The sequence below is a fragment of the Choloepus didactylus genome, chromosome 5, assembly GCF_015220235.1.
Source record: "Choloepus didactylus isolate mChoDid1 chromosome 5, mChoDid1.pri, whole genome shotgun sequence".
Lineage (NCBI taxonomy): Eukaryota > Metazoa > Chordata > Mammalia > Pilosa > Megalonychidae > Choloepus > Choloepus didactylus.
Window position 1 is genome coordinate 71,012,494 of NC_051311.1, and position 23,534 is coordinate 71,036,027.

Consider the following 23,534-nt stretch of genomic DNA (forward strand, 5'->3'; position numbering starts at 1 on the left):
GGTGAATTGCTTTTCTCTTGCTGCTTTCAGAACTTGCTCCTTCTCTTCTGTGTTTGACAGTGTGATCAGTATATGTCTCGGAGTGGGTTTTTTTGGATTTATTCTATTTGGAGTTCGCTGAGCATTTATGATTTGTGTATTTATGTTGTTTAGAAGATTTGGGAAGTTTTCCCCAACAATTTCTTTGAATACTCTTCCTAGACCTTTACCCTTTTCTTCCCCTTCTGGGACACCAATGAGTCTTATATTTGGACGTTTCATATTATGTATCATATCCCTGAGGTCCATTTCGAGTTTTTCAATTTTTTTCCCCATTCTTTCTTTTATGCTTTCATTTTCCATTCTGTCATCTTCCAGGTCACTGATTCGTTGTTCAACTTCCTCTAGTCTTGTACTATGAGTGTCCAGAATCTTTTTAATTTGGTCAACAGTTTCTTTAATTTCCATAAGATCATCCATTTTTTTATTTAGTCTTGCAATGTCTTCTTTATGCTCTTCTAGGGTCTTCTTGATTTCCTTCATATCCCGTACTATGGTCTCATTGTTCATCTTTAGTTCTTTGAGTAGCTGCTCTAGGTGCTGTGTCTCTTCTGGTCTTTTGATTTGGGTGCTTGGGCTTGGGTTATCCATATCGTCTGGTTTTCTCATATGCTTTATAATTTTCTGTTGTTTTTGGCCTCGTGGCATTTGCTGAACTTGATAGGGTTCTTTTAGGGTTTGTAGACCTATTGAAGTCCTTATCTCTAATTTATCAGATCTACAGCTTTGTGGAGTACACTTTCTCTAACTAACCAGCAGGTGGCGTCCACGAGCCACCTGTTCTCCACAAGCCAGTTCTCCCCTGCTTAGCCTTTTTGGTGAGTGGGGGGAGTGAGTCTTGTGGGGCCCAATTGGTGTACCAAGCTTGCGTGTGTAGTTGGTGTTGCCTGCCCTGTATGTGGGGCGTGTTTCTGGGCAGTCGGGGAGGAGGGGTGGCCCTAACAATCAAATCTCCCTGATGATCCTGGAGTTTTAAAGCTGCTGCAATAGTCTAATCCTTCAGTTCAGTCCTGCCACAGTTTGTCTCTGCCACTGACCCACAAGTCTTTGGTATTGGCGTATGGCTCCTGAGACTTGCAAGTGGGCCCCTCTTCCAGGCTGTGCACCCCGGGTCCTCTGTTGAGGGATGACTGTGCTATGTCACAGGTGAGTGCCGTCCCCCCAGGGCAGTTCTGGGCTGCTGGGCTGTGTAGGGAGGCTCCCAGTCTGCTCAAATGATGGCTGAATGGGGCTTTGTTAATTCACACTGCTCCACCTTCCCAGCTCTGGGACATTCAGCTGAGGTTGCAGGGAAGGCTAATGTCCACGCCCAGTTTTGTGGTGTGTGCCTGTTATTTGAAGCACTTCCATCACACTGGGTTGTCTGGGGCAGCTCTGGGCTATGGGGCTGGCGATGGGCAGGAGTGTTTCCTGTCCACCAGGATGGTGGCTGTGAGCGGACACCCCCCTTTTCTTGGGAAGTTGTGTTGTTTAGTGAATTTTCTCAGCCACTGGATTATTTCCTTTTGTCTCAGACCTCTCTTAGTTCTGCTCTTGACTTGACGTGCCCAAATTGCAATTCTTTGAAGCTTTCTGTATTGGGCTTCTTAGAGTAATTGTTTTAGAAAAAGAAAAAAGGATTTAAAAAAAAACAAAAAAAACAAAAACGGCCCTCCTCAGAGATCTAATGGGTTATTGAAATGCTAATAGACAAAGCAACCAGGGCCATTAAGGAAAGGTCCACAGGGCAGAGAGATCAGCTTTGCTTCGGGATTTGCATATGCACCTCAAGGCCTGAGCTCCGCCCTTCCCCTTTCTGTGTTCACCAGAACTCCAAAAATCCTCTGCTTTTATTTTGGAGTTTTTCGTGTTGTTTTTTTTCTATGCCTGTCTCCTCTCTGCTGGGCTGGCTGCTCTCAGAGTCTCTGGTGTCTGGTCTCAGTCTATCTATGGTTGGAGTTTGAATCAGTAGAATGAGTTTCCGATAAGAGTAGCCACTGCAGTTCTCCCTTCTCCTTCCCGGAGCTGACAGCCCCTCCTCCCCCGGGACTGAGCCTGGCAGGGAGGGGCGCGGGTCCCCTGGCCACAAAAACTTACAGATTTCGCTGATCTCAGCAGTTCCACGTTTTCATGAGTGTTGTATGAAGTATGCCCAAAGACAGATTGCTCTGTGGTGTCCAGTCCACGCAGTTCCTGGCTTTTTACCTACTTTCCTGGAGGAGTAACTAAAACTTACAGCTCACCAGTCTGCCATCTTGCCCCACCCCTCCGAAATGACACCTTTTAAAAGCGCAATTTGCTTTAAAGAAAGAGTGCAGAACTTGTCCCTCTGGAGACGTTTACTGTGCAATCTAGAAGAGTTTTACAAGAGAATTAAGTGAAAAGCATTCCTCCCTTCTTTCATATTCTCACTATTGGTGTTTTAGATAGTGCTTGGTGCTCTGCAAAGTGGGTCTTTAAGCTGAAGAGACCCCGTCGGGCCTGACTTTGCAGTCATTGTAGCCCTGTCCCTTTTGGGGCTTCAGCTATATAGAAATAAATTTCATTTTCCTCTCTCATCTCAAGGCACATGCAGAAAGCCATCTGCAAGTGAACTTTGGGGCTCATTAAGTTTAGCCAAAGACTCTTGAGTGAATTCCTCTGCATCTATTGTAAGGCACATTGGCAGCTTCCTGTGCAGTCTGTTTTGTGCAGCTTTAGAGATGTGGTTGGAAACTGTTTCCAGTGGTGCTGCCAGGGCAAAATCCAGGTCAACCAGCATCCCCAACTAGGACTCTTAGCCTTGATTTATGACTCCAGGATGCTTTGCATCATCTCAAAGACTATCCCAAACCTTAGACACACACACACACACACACACACAAATTTAGTCCTTCAAGGATAAAGGAAAAAAAATGCTTCACTGTGTTTTGTGTGTGTATGATGGAGAAAGGGATGCAGTTAAGATAAATCAGAAGAACTTGGGAATCAGGGGTTTAACTTCTCACCAGCAGTAATTTCAGGGGACAAGATTTATTTGCATTCTAACTGTATGCATGGCAGTGTCCTTGTTGTGGGGGAAGGGTCCCATCCCTAACGTATCTGTCCCCTGTCCCTAGTACAAAAGCATGCTAGTCTAGGCTCTGAGCTCCTTACAGTTGATCTTGCACAGTTCCTGGTCCTTAGTCGACATTCAGTAATTGCTTGTTTAGTGGATGAGGGAATGGAGACAGGAATTGTATCTTTTCATTGATCTCCTTCCTATCTCCACAATTAGTGTGATCCCTGACACATAGTAGATGCTCAGTAGATACTAGATGTGTGAATGAAATGTGTGAACGAAAGACTGGTGCCAGATGTGGCATTCAGAAAGGGTGAGAGAGTAAAGAAAATGGAGAGAGTGAGAATATTAAAGGAATATCTGTTGCTTTTAGTTTACTGGTTATTGTAAAACAAACAAACAAACTCTAATGAAACATACTTCAGTGCCATTTGATAACAAGACCTTAATAAAGAATGAAATGCTTTAAGTCAGATTTATGATACGATATTAGTGTCAAAAATGTGATATTTTTGTCTCTTTAGCTGGAACCAATCCTTGAGGTGAGTGGGATAGCAGTTTGAATGTGGGGTGGTGATTATGGTGGTTTCATTTTTAATTTTTTTTTCAGATCCGCTACTGCTTTCTTTGAAAACTTATTTCTTTATTGTCCAAGTAATGCAGATAAGCCAAAAGTGGAACAAATCATCATTTAAATAACCCCACCCACGCTTTTTCAATGTTTCCCAGGTTGTGAATGTTCCAGGGGGAGTCTCCTTTCTTGATGCTGTTTCTTCCATGGATTATTTCCCAGGATTAAATTTGGAAGGCTATCCTAACAGAGACAGTACAAAATACGCCAAGATTTATGGCATTCCATCTGCTCACACTTTGTTGCGGGGGACACTGAGATTTAAGGTAAGCAGCTGGACTTCAGGTTAAATATATTACCTGTTTTGATGCAAGTGATGTGTACACTTCATTTTTCTTAGTAATCAAAATAATTAAGATGACAAACCAGTTTGGAGCCTATTTTCTCAGGACTCTTGATTGAATGTTTTAGGAGACTCAACTTAAGATGGCTTAAGCAAAGGGGATTTTATTGGCTCATAGGGAGTAGGGAGCAGGTGGAGGGCCACCTTCAGGCCTGGTGAGATTTGGGGGTCAAGTGATCTCCCAGGGGCTCGGTTTCTCTTCCCCTCTCAGCTCTGCCTTCCAGTATTGCCTGCAGTCTCAGGCTCCACACATGGTGGGAAGGTGGGAGCAACATCCCTGGCCCCCTGTAGCCTCTTAGGTTCAAATTCAGTAGGAATGAAAAAGTACATCTTCCTAATAGCTAAAAATGTAATTTTTGCTTTGTTAGCTGGTACTAATCCTTGAGGTGAATGGGATAACACATGCTGATTGGCCTTGGCTTACGTTAAGTGTCCCTAGAGCTGAAGATGGCATCAGCATCACTGGAAACACAAGGGCTTTAGGGGAAGAGGGATGGAGCGGGAAGGACTTCCCCAAAGCAAATTTAAAACATTGTGCCACAAAACAGGGAGAATCTTCTAGGAGCATAAATATACATGTCTACTACACATTTATTAGTCACAGAAGAGCAGTTGCAAATATGACCAGATCAAGATAGCCAGCATACCCAAAATGGTGATTTTAGGTAATTTTAGGCCTCCCTGGCTTGTGAGAGAGGATTTGTCTTATGTGTGTTCAACATTAGCCACTGTGTATATATATATTTTTTCTTCTTCTTTTTTTCTTTTCTGTAAGATGTAAGGCATGTGAGCCTGTATGTGATAACTCATCAGCTCTTCTGTGTGCTTTCCCATTGCTTTTTTTACTGGTTGTTTCCTCTCCCTGGAATTTTCTTTCTCCAGAAATCTGCACTCTTCTTCACTCCTTCAGCCTTTGTTCTCAGTGAGATCCTGCCATGTCTTGTTATTTAAAATCACCACTTCCTCAACTCTGATGCTTTCTAACCCCTTTCCCTATAGGACATCAATATCTGGAATCAGTGCATACTGGTGGTGTTACTCACATGTGAAAAGGATACCAAAAACCTTAATGTATGAGTAGAGTTCATTTTCACAGTTTTGGCATGTGAAGACTGGCCTCTGGTTTGCTTCATTTCTCCATGTTTAACCCTTATTTATTCTTAAAGAAAAGACAGCCACTGCATTTCTTACTCTGGAGAACTTACATTGTGTTTATTGGGACTGGTATTTACTTCTTAGCATTTTCAGTTAGAGTTTTGTGTATATTTTTCTTGTCTCCCAAAAGAGATTGTAAGCTTCTGGAGGGCAGGTACCTGTGAGCTCATCCATGTGATGTCCTCACTGTACAGGAATCAAATTGGTGATAGTGTCCTAAAGGAATCTAGGAACTGTGGCTATAGGGCACAGTGAAAACTAGTCTGAGTTGATGCCATACCACCCCCGGCTCTAGCAGATTTCTTTATTCTTAATTGGTTCTAAGAACGTAAGTAGTGATTTTTGCTTTTCTTTCTTTTTTTTTTTTGGTTCTAGAATATTATGACAGCATTCAGTTTAGTACCTTGTCAAACATGTAGTCCCAGGAGTAGAGGATTTTACTAGGTTCAAGAATTGAATAAAGCTCTCAAGAATGTGCATGGCTGAGAGCCCCATTAATGACCACCATCCTGGGCAATGCCAGCAACCCCTCAGCAGCCCAAATGCGTATTAGAGATGAGACATTATCACCCAGGTGTGACAGCGAGGCTTGGGCTACTCTTTGTCTCTCCCTGCATGTCACTTGCTTGCCCTTTCAGGCACAACTCTGTATCATCTTCCTATGGGATCTTCTCTAACTCCTCCCCCTTGACCCTGCCCAGCCATCTCTGGAAGTTTACCTCCTTTGTGTGTAACCTCTGTCACATACCTGTAATAGTCTACTATAGTTAAATCATCTGCGATCATGCGTATTTTGCCTATGATGTGCCAAGCACTATTTGTTTGACTCAACTGTGACCATTAGGTTAGACTGCCACTTCTTCATGGGTGGGGACTGCATTTTTCATCTTTGTGGTCTCAGCCGCTGGATGTCTGACATATGGCAGGAGCTTGCTAAATGCTTATTAACAAATGGCTACATAAACTAAATTCATCTAGAGATCATGATAAAAATACTTTTCTGAGATTTAGAAATAGCTCACATATGTCTCCATGTTATAGATGTTGGCTGAAGAGAATCCCTGGAACCTGTCAGATATACAGACAATCTGGGAATATCATTTTTTGTTTCTCCTCCTTTTTGAAATATATTTCCATTGGGTTAGAGCAAATTAATGTGACATCTTTAATTAGTAACCTTTGAGCAGTTTGAACAATGCAGCCTCTATAAATGTGAAAATTGCTAGCTGACCACGCATTCAATGGTGAAATATCAGATAGCTACAAGAACTATTTCATACATAACTTTGTGGGTTTAGTAAAATTATTTCTCATACTTTTTCTTCTCTCGATTGGTCTTGCTTGGGCAGTAATTTTAACAGCTACAAAGCTCCTTATTTTATTCCTCCCAGTTCTCTACCCCTGATTTGCTCACGGGAGAGCATACCATTCTGGTCTTTCTTCATTTCATCCATCTTTCAGAATCTGTTCATTCAGCCATTTGGTCTCTTTCAGCAGATGGGAATGCTGGGTAAGGGGATAAGGGTGGTGTGGGAATGAAAGAGATTTCTAAAAATATATGGATATATATCTATATAACTATATATATAGATATATATACCTCTGCTTTCTATACTACAGTCCAACAGCTGAATAGACAAATAATTAACAATTTAAGTGCTATGATAGAGGTATGTATAAAAGGTAATGGGAATACAGAGAGGAAGGGAGTCACTGCTCACCTAGGGGGCTCAGAAGGTTTACTGAGCCAGGATTTAAAGGAGGAGTAAACATTTCATAGTTGAGGAAGGGTGGCCAGCACGTTCCAGCATGTATAAAGGTGTAGGTCCCTGAAAGAGCATATCATGTGTGGGAGACGGTAAGTGATAGAGGTGATGATTGGTGAGCCAGGCTGAAGGGGAATTTTGTGATGGATTTTATATAATATGCCATGGACCTCAAACTTGTCCTGTAAATAATGAAGGACACATGAGGAATTTTCATCAGAGCGATGATGTATCACATTTAGACTCTGATTCCTACCTCTTTTCCTGCTCGCTATATGAATTGGAGTAGTGATGTCTTTACCAGTAGAGTGGATTATCTACTTTTGGGGGATTTTCTTATATCACCTTCTTTTATTATAGGAAAGAGGACAACCAACTGTACTATTGAATAATCTGGCAGCATAGAGCATATGATGAAATTTGCCCTTATGCTGCTGGGAAATCCTATTCACATGTTACCTGGAAACAAGGAATGATTGAGGTTTTTTTTGTTTTTGTTTTTTTAATTTTTAAATTCAATTTTATTGAGATATATTCACATACCATACAATCATCCAAAGTGTACTATCAGTTTTTCACAGTACCATTATATAGTTGTGCATTCATCACCCCAATCTATTTTTTGAACATTTTCCTTGTACCAGAAAAAGTGAAAATAAGAATAAAAAATGAAAGGAAAGAAGAACACCCAAACCACCCCCCCACCCTGTTTTTCATTTAGTTTTTGTCCCCATTTTTCTACTCATCCATCCATACACTGGATAAAAAGAGTGTGATCCACAAGGTTTTCACAATCACACTGTCATCCCTTATAAGCTACATTGCTATATAATCATCTTCAAGAGTCCAGGCTACTGTGTTGCAGTTTGATAGTTTCAGGTATTTACTTCTAGCTATTCCAATGCATTAAAACCTAAAAAGGGTTATCTATATAGTGCATAAGAATGCCCACCAGAGTGACCTCTCAACTCCATTTTGAATCTCTCAGCTACTGAAACTTCATTTCATTTCATTTCATTTCACATCCCCTTTTTGGTCAAGAAGATGTTCTCAGTCCCACGATATCAAGTCCATATTCATCCCCGGGAGTCATATCCTGTGTTGCCAGGGAGATTTACACCCCTGGGAGTCGGATCCCATGTAGGGGGGAGGGCAGTGGGTTCAACCACTGAGTTGGCTTAGCTAGAGAGAGAGGGCCACATCTGAGCAACAAAAAGATACTCAGGGTGAGACTCTTTTTTTTTTTTTTTTTAATACATTTTTTATTGTGAAATGTAACATATATACAGAACAGTGATAACTTTCAGAGTACTGTCAGTACATAACCTTTTTTTTTTTATTATGGTTTATTCACATACCATGCAATCATCCAAACTATATGATCTATTGATCATGTTACCATCATATAGTTGTTCATTCATCACCCTGATCTATTTTTTTTAACGTTTTCCTTGTACAAGAAAAAGTGAAAGTAAGAATAAAAAGTTAAGAGTAAAAACAGAACACCCAAATTGTCCCCCCTCCCTGCCCAATTTTTCCTTTAGTTTTTTTTTTGTCCCCATTTTTTTACTCATCCATCCCATTCACTGGATAAAGGGGAGTGTGATCCACATGGCTTTCACAATCACATTATTACCTCTTGTAAGCTCCATTGTTACACAATCATCTTCAAGATTCAAGGCTACTGGATTGTACTTTGATAGTTTCAGGTATTTACTACTAGCTACTCCAATTCATTAAAACCTAGAAAGAGTTATCTATATTGTGCATAAGAGTGCCCACCAGAGTGACCTCTCAGCTTGTTTTGGAATCTCTCAGCCACTGAAACTTTATTTCATTTCATATCACACCCCCCTTTTGCTCAAGAAGATGTTCTCCATCCCACGATGCCGGGTCTAGATTCCTCCCCGGTAGTCATATTCCACGTTGCCAGGGAGATTTACACTCCTGGGTGTCAGATCCCACATAGCGGGGAGGGCAGTGATTTCACCTGCCAAGTTGGCTTAGCTAGAGAGAGAGGGCCACATCTGAGCAACAAAGAAGTACTCCGGGGGAGACTCTTAGGCACAATTATAAGTAGGCTTAGCCTCTCCTTTGTAGTAATGAGCTTCATAAGGGCAAGCACCAAGATAGAGGGCTCGGCACATCAAACCACCAGTCCTCAATGTTTGTGAGAACAAGGAATGATTGAGTTTTGCGAAGTCTGTTATATAAACAGTGGAATTGTTGTGGCACCACTAATTTTGATTTGAGTCTGAAGATGGTTGCATTCATACCGACAATATAAATGAGTATCTTAAGCCTTTCTAAATTAGTGCTGAAGAGAGATCCCTCTTTTTGAACACAGCTTTTAAAATTTTTTTCTCTGAAAGGGAAAATTTTCATTTACCTCTTATTCATTCTTGTTTTAGGGATATGCCAAAGCTTTAAACGGATTTGTAAAATTGGGTCTTATAAACAGAGATCCATTTCCTGCCCTTCAACATGAGGCTAACCCTCTCACCTGGGTGAGTGACTCCAGAATTGTGTGTTGTCTGCTGCTCTTCAGATATGCCTTCTGAAATGTGTAGATTTGAACTCCTCTTTGGAGTAGCAAAAGAACACATTCTGTAGCTTATCTGCAGGACCCAAAGTCTCCTTTCCCTTCACTATTATGGGAAAATAGAGAGAGCATGGGGGTGGACTCATCATGCCTGTTTCCTGCAGCAACTTTTACTATTTAGTTGGTCTTTCAGTCCTGGAAATAGATGGACTGCTCTCTGCATTGAGCTCTAGGCTCCATCAATTGTCTAAGTGGAGACCCAGTGACAGGAGTTAAACTTGGGTCTCCTGAAACTGATAATCCAATTAGTTCTCTCATTTGGCCATTTGTAACCACAAGAAATTTGAGTTTTCCTTTATAAGTAATAAGTTCATGCTCTTATCTGTTATACCAGTTATGTTTATGTCCATATCTGTATGATACCAAAATCTTAGAGTTTCAGAGTTGGAGGGGCATTGGAGGCCTGGAACTGAATGTAAAGTTATACTTTCACTGATTGGCTAGGAATTAACATGTTACCAGCTGTTCTTTCAAATTAAACCAATGTTTCTATATTCTAATAGAAATGCCAATTAATATTGAATTTGCTAATCCCCATTAAATCTCTAAAAGAAACATTGGTATTCTTGCTAACCAATTGCTTTTAAATTCAATTTTCTGTGTATTTGAAAGCCTTTCCAATCTAAGTATTCCTTTTCACAAATTCACTTGTTGCATAGGAGTGAATCAATATTTATAGGGTGAATCTGGGGTTGAGGTAGCTTGATTGGGTAGGATGGGGAGGCTTTCTTGGGGTGGACCCAGAATCTTTGAAGCTACAGTCTAGAATAAGGGTCATCAAAGTTTGTTTTACGAGTGACCAGATTGTAAATATTTTAGGCTTTATGGACCATGCAGTCTCGGTTACAACTACTTAGCTCTGCCATTGTTAAAAAAAAGCAGCCATAGACAGTACATAAACAAATGAGCATGACTGTGTTCCAATAAAAGTTTACTTGTAAAAACAGTCAGTGGGCTGGATTTGTCCTGTGGAACATAGTTGTGGACTCTTGGTCTAGAACCTAACTTTTCCCATTGGAGCCTGGAAAAAGTTTTGTTTGGAAAGTAGAAAAACTCTGACCATTGTTTAAGCGTTCTTCCTTTGAGATTTTATATCTGCAAGGTCATTCTCATCTCTTGAACCTACAAAAGAGCTCTGGTTGCTACTAGCAACCACAGCAGTAAGCATCTTCTGCTTTATCCTGATCAAAATCAACTACTGGAGGGTGGGTAGAATGAGAAAAATGATGGTGATGATATACAAGGGAGGAAACGTGCTGGAAAATATGGAAATATGCTAGTAAATGTGGTACCGTTCTGTTTAGTATTGAGTTGATGTTATGACCCATTTTTATTTTATTCCATCATTCTCTAATACCATCCTTTTATTGGCATGTGTGTGCAAGCACACATCTGTGTAATCATGCATATGTATATGTGCTATAATTTTCTATTTATAACTTGAAAAATTTGAGATGCCTTTGAGATCCAATGCCTTAATAGGATAGTTTCTCAATTTGTTTTTTAATTTTATTTTAGGAATTTAGAATTTCCATTTTTGTTTTTCTAACTAGAAAGAACTCCTTTGTGACCTAGTTGGGATTTCACCCTCCTCCAAGTGCGATGTGCTTAAGGAAGCTGTCTATAAGAAACTAGGAGGAGACAGTACCCAGCTGGAGGCTGCTGAATGGTAGGCACCCACCATTCAACTTTGAGCAAAATATATCAGATCAATGATTATTCAGTCCTTTCAACTCAAGAATAAGGTCAAGAACCACACATTTATATTTGCCTTTGAATTTGCTGCTCTTAAGTTGGCCTGTTGTAGAGAGATTACCATGTACCTTGTTTATTTGGGGATAAAAAGAAGTAAAGAGAGGGATTCAATGGTAATTATAATTTGGGAAATGATTATTTTGAAACATTTTACCACTCCATGTCTTCCCCTAACTACTTTAAAACATTCATTCATGTGGCACCACAAGACTGTGGAACAGTGTTTCCATCCACAATGTGAGACAACTAACCTATAAGTTAATCTCACAAAAATTTGCAACAACACCAACTTACAATGCTTCAGCCCTGCTGTAGGCAGGCAGCACTGCCTAGGGGAGATCTGGGATGATTCTAAAGGTTAAAATATTATTGTTAATTTGATTTAGGGGAGTCCTCTAATTTGAACTATTATCTTGTGATTCTGTTCTTTCAAGATAAAATCTAAGTTGCTCCCTCTTGCTTTCCAATTGAGAACACATACAAGACTTGAACTAATGGAGCCATCTTTTATGCTTCTCAGGTTGGGATTACTTGGGGATGAACAAGTCCCTCGGGCAGAGTCCATTGTGGATGCACTTTCCAAGCATTTGGCCATGAAGCTCTCCTATGGTAGGCCATGGGGTATTAGCTAAACATCCCTGAAGAAGAATTGTAAGATGCAGTCAGTGAAACCAGATAATTAGATTGGAAGGCTGAAACCAAGTGGTAGGAATGGGGACATATGATATGAGCGAAAGTGCAATTAGGTTATTTTTCCAGAGGGAAGAACAAGTGAACTGACAAGCAGGAATGAGCTTGGTTAATATGAGAAGGGGGGAAAATAAACCATTAGTTTTACTTTTAATTTTTAATGCATTAGGGAAAGGCTAAAGAAGTGTTTTGGTGGGGGAAGTGTGTGGCCTGTAGCAGTGTCCTCATGTCTGTAGCCAGGCTATAATGATACCAACCTGGACAAAGAAGAATGTGACCAGTGTTATAATTTACTTGGGTATTTCACTTGACCTTTGGGCTAAGAAGCAGTATAGATAATTGTCAAAGGACCGTATCTAATGGGAAGGGAGACTTGTGAGAGCAGAAGGGCAGCAGGAGGAGATGAAATACAGTATTTGAATTGTAATGATAGTGGCATTTAAAAGTGCCTTTTTTACTTATTTTAAGGCCCTGGAGAGAGAGATATGATTGTGATGAGAGACAGCTTTGGAATCAGACATCCTTCTGGACATTTAGAAAATAAAACTGTTGATCTCGTGGTTTATGGGGATGTCAATGGCTTTTCGGCCATGGCTAAAACCGTGGGTTTACCCACTGCCATGGCAGCCAAGATGTTGCTTGATGGTAAGTTCCATTCATTTGAGGACTGAATCTTTCTCCATATCACCTTCCAGGAATTTGGGGCCTGGACATCAAATAATTACTCTTGAGAATAATACTGAATTCACTGAAAGGAATGAGCCACCTCAGAAGATCCAAGTGCTGGCAGACTGAGAGGTCACCTTGTGGTGAATAGAGAGCATGGGCTATGGAGTTAGACCTTAGTTTGATCCCAGCCCAGTCACCAACTGGCTGAGTGATGGGGCACAAGTTACTCAGCTTCTCTGATCCACTGTTTCCTCATCTTCAAAGTGGGGATTGTCATCCCTAATTCATTGGGTTGTTGTGAAGCTTAGTGAAATAACACATAAAGTATCCTGCCATATACCATTCCTCCCAGGAATGTTAACTTCCTTCCTTCCTTTAATTGATTTTTGCTATTGTAGGCATGTTAATAATACTGAAATAGCAAAATGTATTCACTGCTGGGTCCACAGGAATGTCAACCACATTGTATTAATATTCAGAATCTCAGCATATTTTCAGTACTCAAAGATTTTGGTCTAAATGAGTTCAAATTTCAATTCTCTGTTCTCCCTTTAAGATAATTTATACATTCAGTAGGCATTACCTATGAATATAATACCCCATTTGGCCCTTGTAAAAGCATGAGTGAAATATAAAACATCAAAGCATATATATGTGAAATAATGAGAAATAATACCTACAATAGTATGTCAGCCAATATATGTCAAATTAAACAACCTATTCGGTTATTGAGAAAATAGTTAAGAAGTGATATTCTCTGATTGTCTTGACAATAGTTAATGCAGTTAAGTGTACACATTTTATCACTGTCCCTAATTCAGGCTATGCTTTCCATCTAAAATTATCCCCTTTTCCTTATATATAGATTGCTGATTACACATTTAGCAGGAGACATTTAAGCAGCTATTTTTTTTTTGTTATGGAATATAACATATTTTTATAAAAGTGATAACTTTCCAAGTGCAATTCAACAAGTAGTTAGAGAACAAATTCAAAGAATGTTGTGGGTTACAGTTCAACAGCCTCAGCTATTTCCTTACTGTGAGATGTAACATATATGCAAAAAGGTGATAACTTTCACAGTACTATTTAACAAGTAGTTATGTAGGAAATTTCCAAGAATGTTATGGGTTACTGTACCACAGTTTCAGTTATTTCCTTATTGTGAAAAATAACATATATACAAAAAGGTGATACCTTTCAAATTACAATTTAACAAGTAGCTATATAGCAAATTTCAAACAAAGCAGCTATTTTTAAAATGCCTAGGCTTCCTGCAGCTCATTGACTTTGAGTTTACTGCTGGGGTGATACCTTCTATCTGGAGACATTTGCTGTGGAAATTAACTTTTTTTTTTTTTTTCCTCCCTACGTTTTTAAAAAAATGTTTATTTTTTTTTTTTAAGAACCAACTTTTGGTTTTGTTGATCCTCTTATTTTTTTCACTATTTATTTATTTATTAAAAAATTTTTTTGAAATTAGAGAAGTTTTAGGTTTACAGGAAAACTCATGTAGAAAATACAGTGTTCCCATACTCCCCCCCCACTATTAACACTTTGTGTTAGTACGGTACCTTTGTGACAATTGATGGAAGAATATTGTAATTGTACTATTAACTGTAGCCCATAGTTTACCTTAGGGTGTATTTTTTCCCCATATACCACCATATTATTAACACCTTGTATTTGTGTGTTACATTTGTTATATACGTTACTAGAACAAAAATTAAAAGATAAAACATAGGACTGTATGACACGGTGAACCGTATTGTAAACAATAGACTATATGTAATAGTACAATTATAAAAATGGTCTTTTATGAACTATAACAAATGGAAATTAACTTTTAATACTGCCTTTCAAATGGTAATTACAAATTTATTTTCTTCCAGGTGAAATTCAAGCCAAAGGCATGATGGGGCCCTTTTCAAAGGAGATCTATGGACCAATATTGGAGCGAATTAAAGCAGAAGGCATTGTATGTAACACACAGAGCATAGTCAAACCATGATTGGAAATTGCATTTTATTTATCTCTCCAGGCAACAAAGCTCTGAACTTTGTGTGACAAACTTGTGTGCTGTTTAAAGTTTAAAACGTGATATATTTTGATTAAGTCAAGCAGTGGTATTTTTGAGATTTCTATTTTGATATGAAAACATTTGGAATAAGAGATGCTAGTCATTACCAGGAACTTTAATGGTTCTAACCTGTTTTTTTTCACGTGTACATAAAACTGGTAATGATTGTGCTATTTGTTAATTTATTGTGTCACTTTTTTCTTGTAAGAAAATATTTTCCTATAATCAGCAGATGAAGTTTTACTTTTTTATTTGTAAAAAATTTCTTCTTGCAGCTGTATTTTTGTACTTTACAAATTGAACCCCTAAGATACTCTTAGATTCCCTATCTACACACCTTTGCAGTCATGTTATTTCATGGTTTTTTTGTAAAGATATGATTTATTTAGTAAATGTCATTCTTTGTGGTTTTCTCTTGAGTGCTTGGAAAACACAAGATTAAATTACAAATCACATGATCATCTCAATACATGCAGCAAAACCATTGGACGGGATTCAACATCCCTACGTGATATGAGCACTAAACAAACTAGGAATAGAAGGGAATTTCCTCAGACTGAGAAAAGGCACCTACCAAAAATGCACAGTTGGCATTACGTTTAATAGTGAAAGACTGAATGCTTTCACCTAAGATCATGAACAAAACAAGCATGCCCACTCTCACCACTTCTATTCAACATGTACTGGAAGTTCTAGCCAGGACAATTAAGCAAGAAAATGAAATAAAAGACATCCAGATTGGAAGGAAAGAAGTAAAGTCATCTCTCTTCACAGATGACATAATCTTAAATATAGAAAATCCTAAGGAACTCACTTAAAAAAACATTATAACAAATGAGTTCAGCAATGCAATGAGTTCAAAACACAGGGCCAACATATAAGAATCAATTGTTTTTCTATACAATAGCAATGAGTGAACTAAAGATGAAAAAAAAATTCCGTTTACAGTGGCATAAAAAAGAATAAAGTGATAAAGTGAGAATAGAATTGAGAGTCCGGAAATAATCATCACATTTTTGATCAATCTATTTTTTAAAAAAGGGTGCCAAAGCAATTCAATGGGAAAAAATTTAGTCTTTCCAGTAAATGGTGCTGGAACAACTTGATATTCACATGCAAAGAATGAAGTCAGACCCCTACTTCGCAACATATACAAAAATTAGCTCAAAATGGATTACAGCCCTAAATGTAAGAGCTAAAACTATAAAACTCTCAGAAGAAAACGTAGGCCTAAATCTTAGTGACCTTGAATTAGGCAGTGATTTCTTAGCTATAACATCAAAAGCACAAGCAACAATAATAGAAAACGTAAATTGGACTTCATAAAAACTAACTTTTGTGTTACAAATGACACCAAGAAAGTGAAAAGACAACCCAAAGAATGGGAGAAACTTTGCAAAGTATGTATCTGATAGGGGACTTATAGCTAGAATATATAAAGAACCTTATAACTCAGTAAAATATATAAATAACCCAATTAAAAAATTGACAAATTATCTGAATAGACATTTCTTCACAGAAGATATACAAATGGCCAAAAAGCACATGAAAAGATGCTTGGCATCATTAGTCATCTGGGAAATGCAAATCCAAATCATGAGATACCACATGGTTGAGGATGGTTATACTCAAAAAAGACAGTAATTGGTGTTTGGGTGAAATGTGGAGAAATCTGAACACTCATACACTACCCATGAGAATGTAAGATGATGCAGCCACTTTGGAATAGTCTGGATGTTCCTCAAAGAGTTAAACATAGGGTTACCATTTGATCCAGCCATTCTACTCCTAGCTATGTATCTAAGAGTAGCAAAAGCATGTGTCCATGCAAACCTGTAGACAGGTTTTTGCATTCATGGCAGCATTATTCATAATAGCCAAAGAGTTGGGGAAAAAAATGGATTAACAAAATGTGTATCTGTACAATGGACTATTAACTTGGCCATAAAAAGAAGCCCTGATACACGCTACAATATGGATGAACCTTAAATATTATGCTGAATGAAAGAAGTCAGTCACAAAAGACCATATATTGTATGATTTTATTTATATGACATGCCCAAAATAGGCAAATCTGTAGAGACATGATGTAGATTTGTAGTTGCTTAGGGCTGGGAATGTTGTGGTTAAATGGGAGGTGACTGCTAATGAGCATGGGGTTTCTTTTTGGGGTTGAAAGTGTTCTAGAGTTGACTGTGGTAATGGTGGCACAACTCTGAATCTAATAAAAACCATTGAATTGATACACTTAAAATGTGTGAATTATATCTCAATAAATTATTATTTATTAATTATTTTAATAAATAATTATTAAAATAGAATAAAATACAAATAAGAATTTTTTTTTGCTCCATGGGGAAAAAACTCTGCCCTTGAGAGACATAAATAAATCAAACACTTGTTTGACTTTCGTGGATTATGCTTGTATCCTAGTATATGAAACTCATTTTGCCCTTTAAATAAGCAGGTACTATACATGGGATATATTACAAGTGCGAAAACATCTCCAGTGAAGTTTGAAAAGGATCAAAATTGATTAAGGCTTGGTTCCACCTGTCACAATTAACATCCAGAGATCAGTAATTTATTAAAGGTAAAGACATTTCTCTTGGCGCAGGTTTTTTTTTTTTTTTAACCATAACATTGAGTTCAACCAATCAATTAAGAAATATAGCTTGTGTCACGTTGATTCCACCCCCAATGGGAATAGCAACTAGATTGGGTTGGGAACTAGGCAATTAGCCTTGGGTGCGTTTGTGGGAAACCTGTTAATTAACTGGTTTGGGTTTTATGAAAACAATGAGCGATAAAAGGGATGTTTAAAGAGGTATTCTTATTTCAGAGCTGGTGGTGATAGAAAAGGAAATGTCAGAATGCTTGAGTATAGATGTAATCAAGCAGTGCATTGGCTCTCAAAAATTGGTTTTCCTGGAGAAATTTCAATAATGAAGGTGGAAGAGATAGGGTCTGGGGATTGAGGTGGATTATGGCTATAAGCATATGGTTCTACCCGGGATCAGCAAACTTTTAATGTAAAAGGCCAGATAATAAATATTTTAGGCTTTGCAAACCAACAGGTCTGTTGCAACTACTCATGTCTGCTGGTATAGTGTGAAAGCAGCCATAGACAATTCATAAATGAATGTGCATGGCTGTGTTCCAAATAAAACTTTATTTACAAAAACAAATGGAGGCAGACATGACCTTAAAGATGCAGTTTTTGTGGACCCTGGTTTAACCGTTCTGATGTACTTAATGCTCAGTTCTGCCAGAACTTGCTACCTCTTTTGGCCTATTTCTGGTAACACCAATATTTGCATTTTTAAGTTATTCTTGTTCTAGACTCATGAGACACTAGAATTTTCTTCTCTGTGAGTCTGTGTGTTCAGTTCTACAACATGTTAGATAAGAGTTACATCCCCCCCTCTCCCCAGTTTAAATTATTGGTGCAGTAAAATAGGTTTCTAGTGTTTTCCAGTTTTATGTTGGTTGACAGCATGTACCACACCACTAGATAAATTCACAAACCCTGGGAATCCCACTCCCAGCCTGAGAGCCTGATGAAGCTAAATTGATATTCCTTTCATCTTCATTGATTAAAGATGTTTCTGGGTTGTTGCCAGGTACAACTAAAGCAGCAGCCTAGCACTTGGCTCCAATAATTTGAGTTCATTTTTTCTGAACCAGGTTCTCAGAGAAGCTGGCACAGGGTGAAAAAACAAGCCCCCAAACTTGATGAGAAACTTGATAACTCCACTAGAGAAAATTCATGCTTGCCTTATTAGCAATCTATTCATTAAAGGAGATTTCTTCTCCTTTAGTTGAGAGAAATATTTTAAAGAGGTAGAAGTCAAATGGGAATTGGTGGAATAAAGAAACTGGAATGGAGCTGTAAAACATGGGGAAGACCAAGAGAAAAGATGAGGGAAATGCAACTCACAGAGAAGTCAAATGGGAAAATACTTTTAACAATGTTAAATTAAATTTTTTGGCCTGCACAGTGGTCCAATTTAGTGCCTAGACTAGGAACTTTGAGATTTAGCAATGGCTGAGCTTGTGCAAGTGGCCCAATGTGTAAGATGCTAAATTAAGATGCAATTCCTTTGCAGCTTCTTCTTCATCTGTCAATATATTAAATGTTGATGCTTGCCAGAGTTCACTTTTGGTCTCTACTTTCTTTTTATATGTTCTCTCTGGGCACATGCATTCTACCCCTTGACTTCAATTATCATCTTTGTCTCTAATGAATCCCAGACTTTCTCACCTGAGCTTCAGACTATGTATCCAAATTCCTACTGCACATCTCTGGATATTTCCTAGACTTCTTAAACTCAATGTGGGTTTAAGAATTTATAATATAAGCCAATACTTCTCAATGGGGCCACAGTACACATTTTCCTCCAAAGTAGTTCCTCCATCTCATTGCCCATCTCAGGAAATGGCAACCACTATCCTCTTATTTGCTCTGGATGAATCTTCCAATGCTTTCTTTTCTCTCACTCCCACATTTAACAAATCAGGACTTCTTCCTTTTCTCAGTTAAATCCCTTGACTCCATCTATGTCTCTTTACCCATATGCAGTTAGCCCAGTTTGGACCAATATCATCTTTCACGTGGCTCACTGCAACAGCCTCTGACCTGGCCCCCCTGCCTCCCGAGTTGCTCTACAAATGTCCATTCTCCTCAAAGCATGCACATTACTCATTCAAAACCAAAAATGTGGTTATGTGATTTCCCTGCTTAAAACCCTTCAGTTGGCTCTCATTCCTTCCAGGTGAAACTCAGACTCCTCATTTGGCCTCCAGGGCCCTGCATAAATTCTACCCCGCATACCTTTTCAGTCTCACCTCATGACCGCCCTGCAAAATATTTTAGTTAACTAGAATTTCTTTTGCTTTCTTCAACAGGCTTGTACTTTCTTGCCTTTGTGGCATTTTCTAATGATGTTTCTTTTACTTGAGACATAACCAACCCCTTTATCTGGTTAATTCCTACTCCTCCCCAGCTTGTCACTTTGCAGTCACTTCCTCCGAGGAGTTCCCAGTCTGGGTTAGATATTTCTAGAGGACTGTGCCAGTTTGAATGTATCATGTCCCCCCAAATGCCATTATCTTTGATGTAATCTTGTGTGGGCAGACCTATCAGTGTTAATTAGAGTGTAATTCTTTGCGCCCCACCCAACTGTGGGTGATGACTCTGATTGGATAATTTCCATGGAGGTGTTGGCCCGCCCATTGGGTGGGTCTGAATTAAATTACTGATGCACTATATAAAATCAGACAGAAGGAATGAGCTTGCTACAGCCAAGAGGGACACTTTGAAGAAAGCACAGGACCTGCAGATGAGAGACAGTTTGAAGACTGCTGTTGAAAGCAGACTCTTGCTCCAGAGAAGCTGAGAGAGGACAAATATCCCAGGTGCAACTAAGAGTGACATTTTGAGGAATGGCAGCCTAGAGAGGAACGTCCTGGGAGAAAGCCATTTTGAAACCAGAACTGTGGAGTGGATGGCAGCCACGTGCCTTCCCAGCTAACAGAGGTCTTCCAGACACCATTGGCCATCCTCCAGTGAAGGTACCCGATTGCTGATGACTTACCTTGGACACTTTATGGCCTTAAGACTGTAACTGTGTAACCAAATAAACCCGCTTTTATAAAAGCTGATCCACCTCTGGTGTTTTGCATTCCGGCAGCATTAGCAAACTAGAACAAGGACCCTGTTGCCACTCTTAGTTGCTCTTGGGTGTTTCTCAGGAGCAAAAGACTGTTTTCAAAGGCCGTCTCCAAAATGTCTCTGTAAGCTGCTGCTCCTCTCTCAGCTCCTGTACGTTCTTCAAAGTATCTCTCTTGGCTGTAGCAAGCTCTCTCCTTCTGTCTGAGCTTATATAACACTCCAGTAAACTAATCAAGGCCCACGCTGAATGGGTAGGGCCACACCTCCATGAAAATTATTTAATCAGAGTTATCACCTACAGTTGGGTGGGTCGCATTTCCATGGAAACAATCAAAGAATTACAATCTAATCAACACTAATGCATCTGCCCATGCGAGATTGCATCAAAGATAATGGCATTTTGGGGGGACATAATACATTCAAACTGGCACAGACCCAATAGTTTTTGTTTTTTTCTCCTCCATAACACAAATCACTCTGTGATCTAATTGACCAGAGGCTTTTGAAAATGTGTGGAGGATTTTTAGTCATCAGAAAGACAGGGGGTAGAAAGCTACTGGTGTCTGGTCTGTGAGAGCCAAAGAAAATAAATCCCCATTTAGAAGAACTCCACAATGGCAAGACTGAGTCATTCTTCTGCATTGGTTGTACCCTTACTCTCTTGACCTTACTATCTGTCTTAGTTTGCCAGGCTGCTACCACACAATGGTGCTTAAGCATCAGGAGGTTTTAGCTCATGGTTTCAAAGGCCCACTGTCCAAAATCAAAGAATTGGCAAGACATGCTTTCTCGCTGAACTCTGTAGCTGACTTGCTGAAATCCTTATGGTTTTTTGGCTTGTATATCTGCCTCCCATCAGTGGGGATCCTCACTCCTTGTGTCTTCTCTTCTGGTTTCTGCTAACTTCCTGCTTCCTCTGGCTGTGTCCAAATTTCCTCTCTTAATAAAACCTCCAGTCTTAAGGATCAAGGCCCCCCCTCATTCAGTTTGACCACACCTAAATAAGATTTTAGAAGCTCCTATTCACAAATGAGTCCTAACCTTAGCTGCTAATACTTCTTCAAAGGGTCCTGTTTGCAAATGAGTTCACACCCACAGGAAAGCAGGTGAAGATGAAGAACATGTCTTTTTGTTGGGGTACATAATGCAATCTACCACACCATCATAATGCTTACCACCTGGCTTCCAGCTGCCACCTTCTCTTTGCCCAAGGGCTTTCTCTGGCAGTGAGAGCCCTCTTAGGCCATGTTTACAACAGCCCAGAAATGCCAGGGAATGTGAGTCCCATGCTCCTCCTACTGCCCCCAGCCAACCAATGACTGATGGGAGTTGGTGGATAAGAGCCTAGCTCCCAAGATAGTTGGATGGGATAACTTGGAGGTGTATATGCCTTAAACTGGTTCCCAGACTTCCCTACTGGAATTATGTTCTAATTATCCAACTGAGTAACTTGCTTGATAATGCATCCTTCATCAGTTGTCTTCTCTGACTCATTTCTGTACTTATTACAGGTATTTTCTGGAATTAGCTACCAAATAAATTATTTGCACTTAAATCCTTGTCTCTGGGTCTGTTTCTATGGTAAACCAAACTAAGACTCCAATGTATCTTTAACACCAACCACAGTGCCTGGCACGTAGTAGAAATTTGTAATATAATACAATATACATAATATGTGTGTGTATGTATATATGTATATGTAATCTCCTATTGTAAATATAAAATTACAGAATAGTTTTAACACATTTAAAAGCCAAAGTGGTAAGGTGTGGTGAAGATGGAGATAAGGGAAGTTTGTTATAGGCCCTGTTTGTATGTAGAGTATCTTTAGGTATTTCTTAGCATTTGCTGGTAGAGGCATCTTTTCTTGTGTCATTTGTTGCCTTTTAGCTTTCTTGTTGAAATTTCCCCAGAGCTTGAGGGTGGGCCAAAAGCATCAGTTTGTGATATCTGAATCATTCTTGACTATCAAAATCACAGCGTCACAATAGATTGAAATGATTTCATGATGGACAACACAGGGGACTGATGTGATCAGCTTTGTGTTTCAAAGATTGCTTTGGTTGCAATATTGAGAATGAGTTGGGGAAGGACAAGAGGGAGACATAATCAAAGGCCACTATAGTAGTTGATGAAAGAAGATACTTAAAAATGAGTGGTCTGTCACAGTATCATTTAGATACTTCTCCCGGCTGTTGAATTAGTGTTTTGAGGATAAAACAGAAACAACTCTAAATATTTTAAAGAGAAGGGCATGCAAGTCATTAAGACCAATATCTTACACCCAGAGCTGGGGTCCATGGACTGAGAAGCTGGAGTCAGAAGCTGCTGCTCTTACTGCCCAGGCTTCTACTGGCTCTCACCACTAGAAACTAGAACTGTTCTGCAGAAAACCTACATTTCTACAATCTTGTTCACCAGCAGAGGCAAAGAGGGCAGGAAGATGGCCTCTGTCTTATTTCTGTCTTCAAAATCTTGTGAGGGGAGGGACATAGACGATGGCAGCATAGAGAGGAGTGGAAGCTAGTTACTCCCCCTGGAACAATTCATAAACGATAGAAAAATTAGTAAATAACCTGGAATAACTGTGGGGAGACAAACGTAACTGTCCACTCATCATACACCAACCTGAATTGGGAGGAATGCCCAAGATCGCAGCATAAAATCTGTAAGTAAAAACTGCGGACCTGAGCCGAGAGCCGAGAGCCCCTCCCTCACGGAAGCCTCGCAGTGCTTGAGAGCAGAACTCTCCAAACAGTGAGTGTACCTCAGCCCAGCTCCAATTGGGGTTTTAATATTAACCACTCAATACAGACTGCGAATCCCCAACAAGTAGACAGAGGCTTTTGGTGACTACTGACCTTGGGAGAGTCAGGGGACATATCTGTCTCAGGACGGGGAGCCCAGAGGATCAGGTGCTATCTGTGGCCAACAGGTGAGTTTGGGAGCTTTCTGTCCCTTTCTCTCTCTGTCAACCCGGGTGGCTCAGCTGTTTTCAGCTCACAGTGCTTTGCAGTAAAGAAAGCCTCAGCCATTTAAAAATAGCAGCACTCTGACCCAGACAAGGGTGGAGGTGGCAGAGCCAGAGAAACAAAGAATCTATTTATATGC

At 39.5% G+C, this 23,534-nt stretch overlaps 1 protein-coding gene across 3 annotated transcripts in view; it reads left to right on the forward strand.

Annotated features, from left to right (window-relative positions):
- The window catches only part of AASS (aminoadipate-semialdehyde synthase), an 88,117-nt gene extending 71,077 nt beyond the window's left edge, over nucleotides 1–17,040 (forward strand). For all 3 annotated transcript variants that reach the window (XM_037836282.1, XM_037836284.1, XM_037836283.1), the window contains exons 19-24: nucleotides 3,788–3,955; nucleotides 9,365–9,460; nucleotides 11,109–11,224; nucleotides 11,831–11,919; nucleotides 12,469–12,645; nucleotides 14,562–17,040. In XM_037836282.1, the coding sequence (XP_037692210.1) occupies nucleotides 3,788–3,955; nucleotides 9,365–9,460; nucleotides 11,109–11,224; nucleotides 11,831–11,919; nucleotides 12,469–12,645; nucleotides 14,562–14,680 (765 nt within the window). In that variant the 3' untranslated portion in view covers nucleotides 14,681–17,040. The remainder of the gene's footprint in view (nucleotides 1–3,787; nucleotides 3,956–9,364; nucleotides 9,461–11,108; nucleotides 11,225–11,830; nucleotides 11,920–12,468; nucleotides 12,646–14,561) is intronic.
- Nucleotides 17,041–23,534: the final 6,494 nt, after the last annotated feature.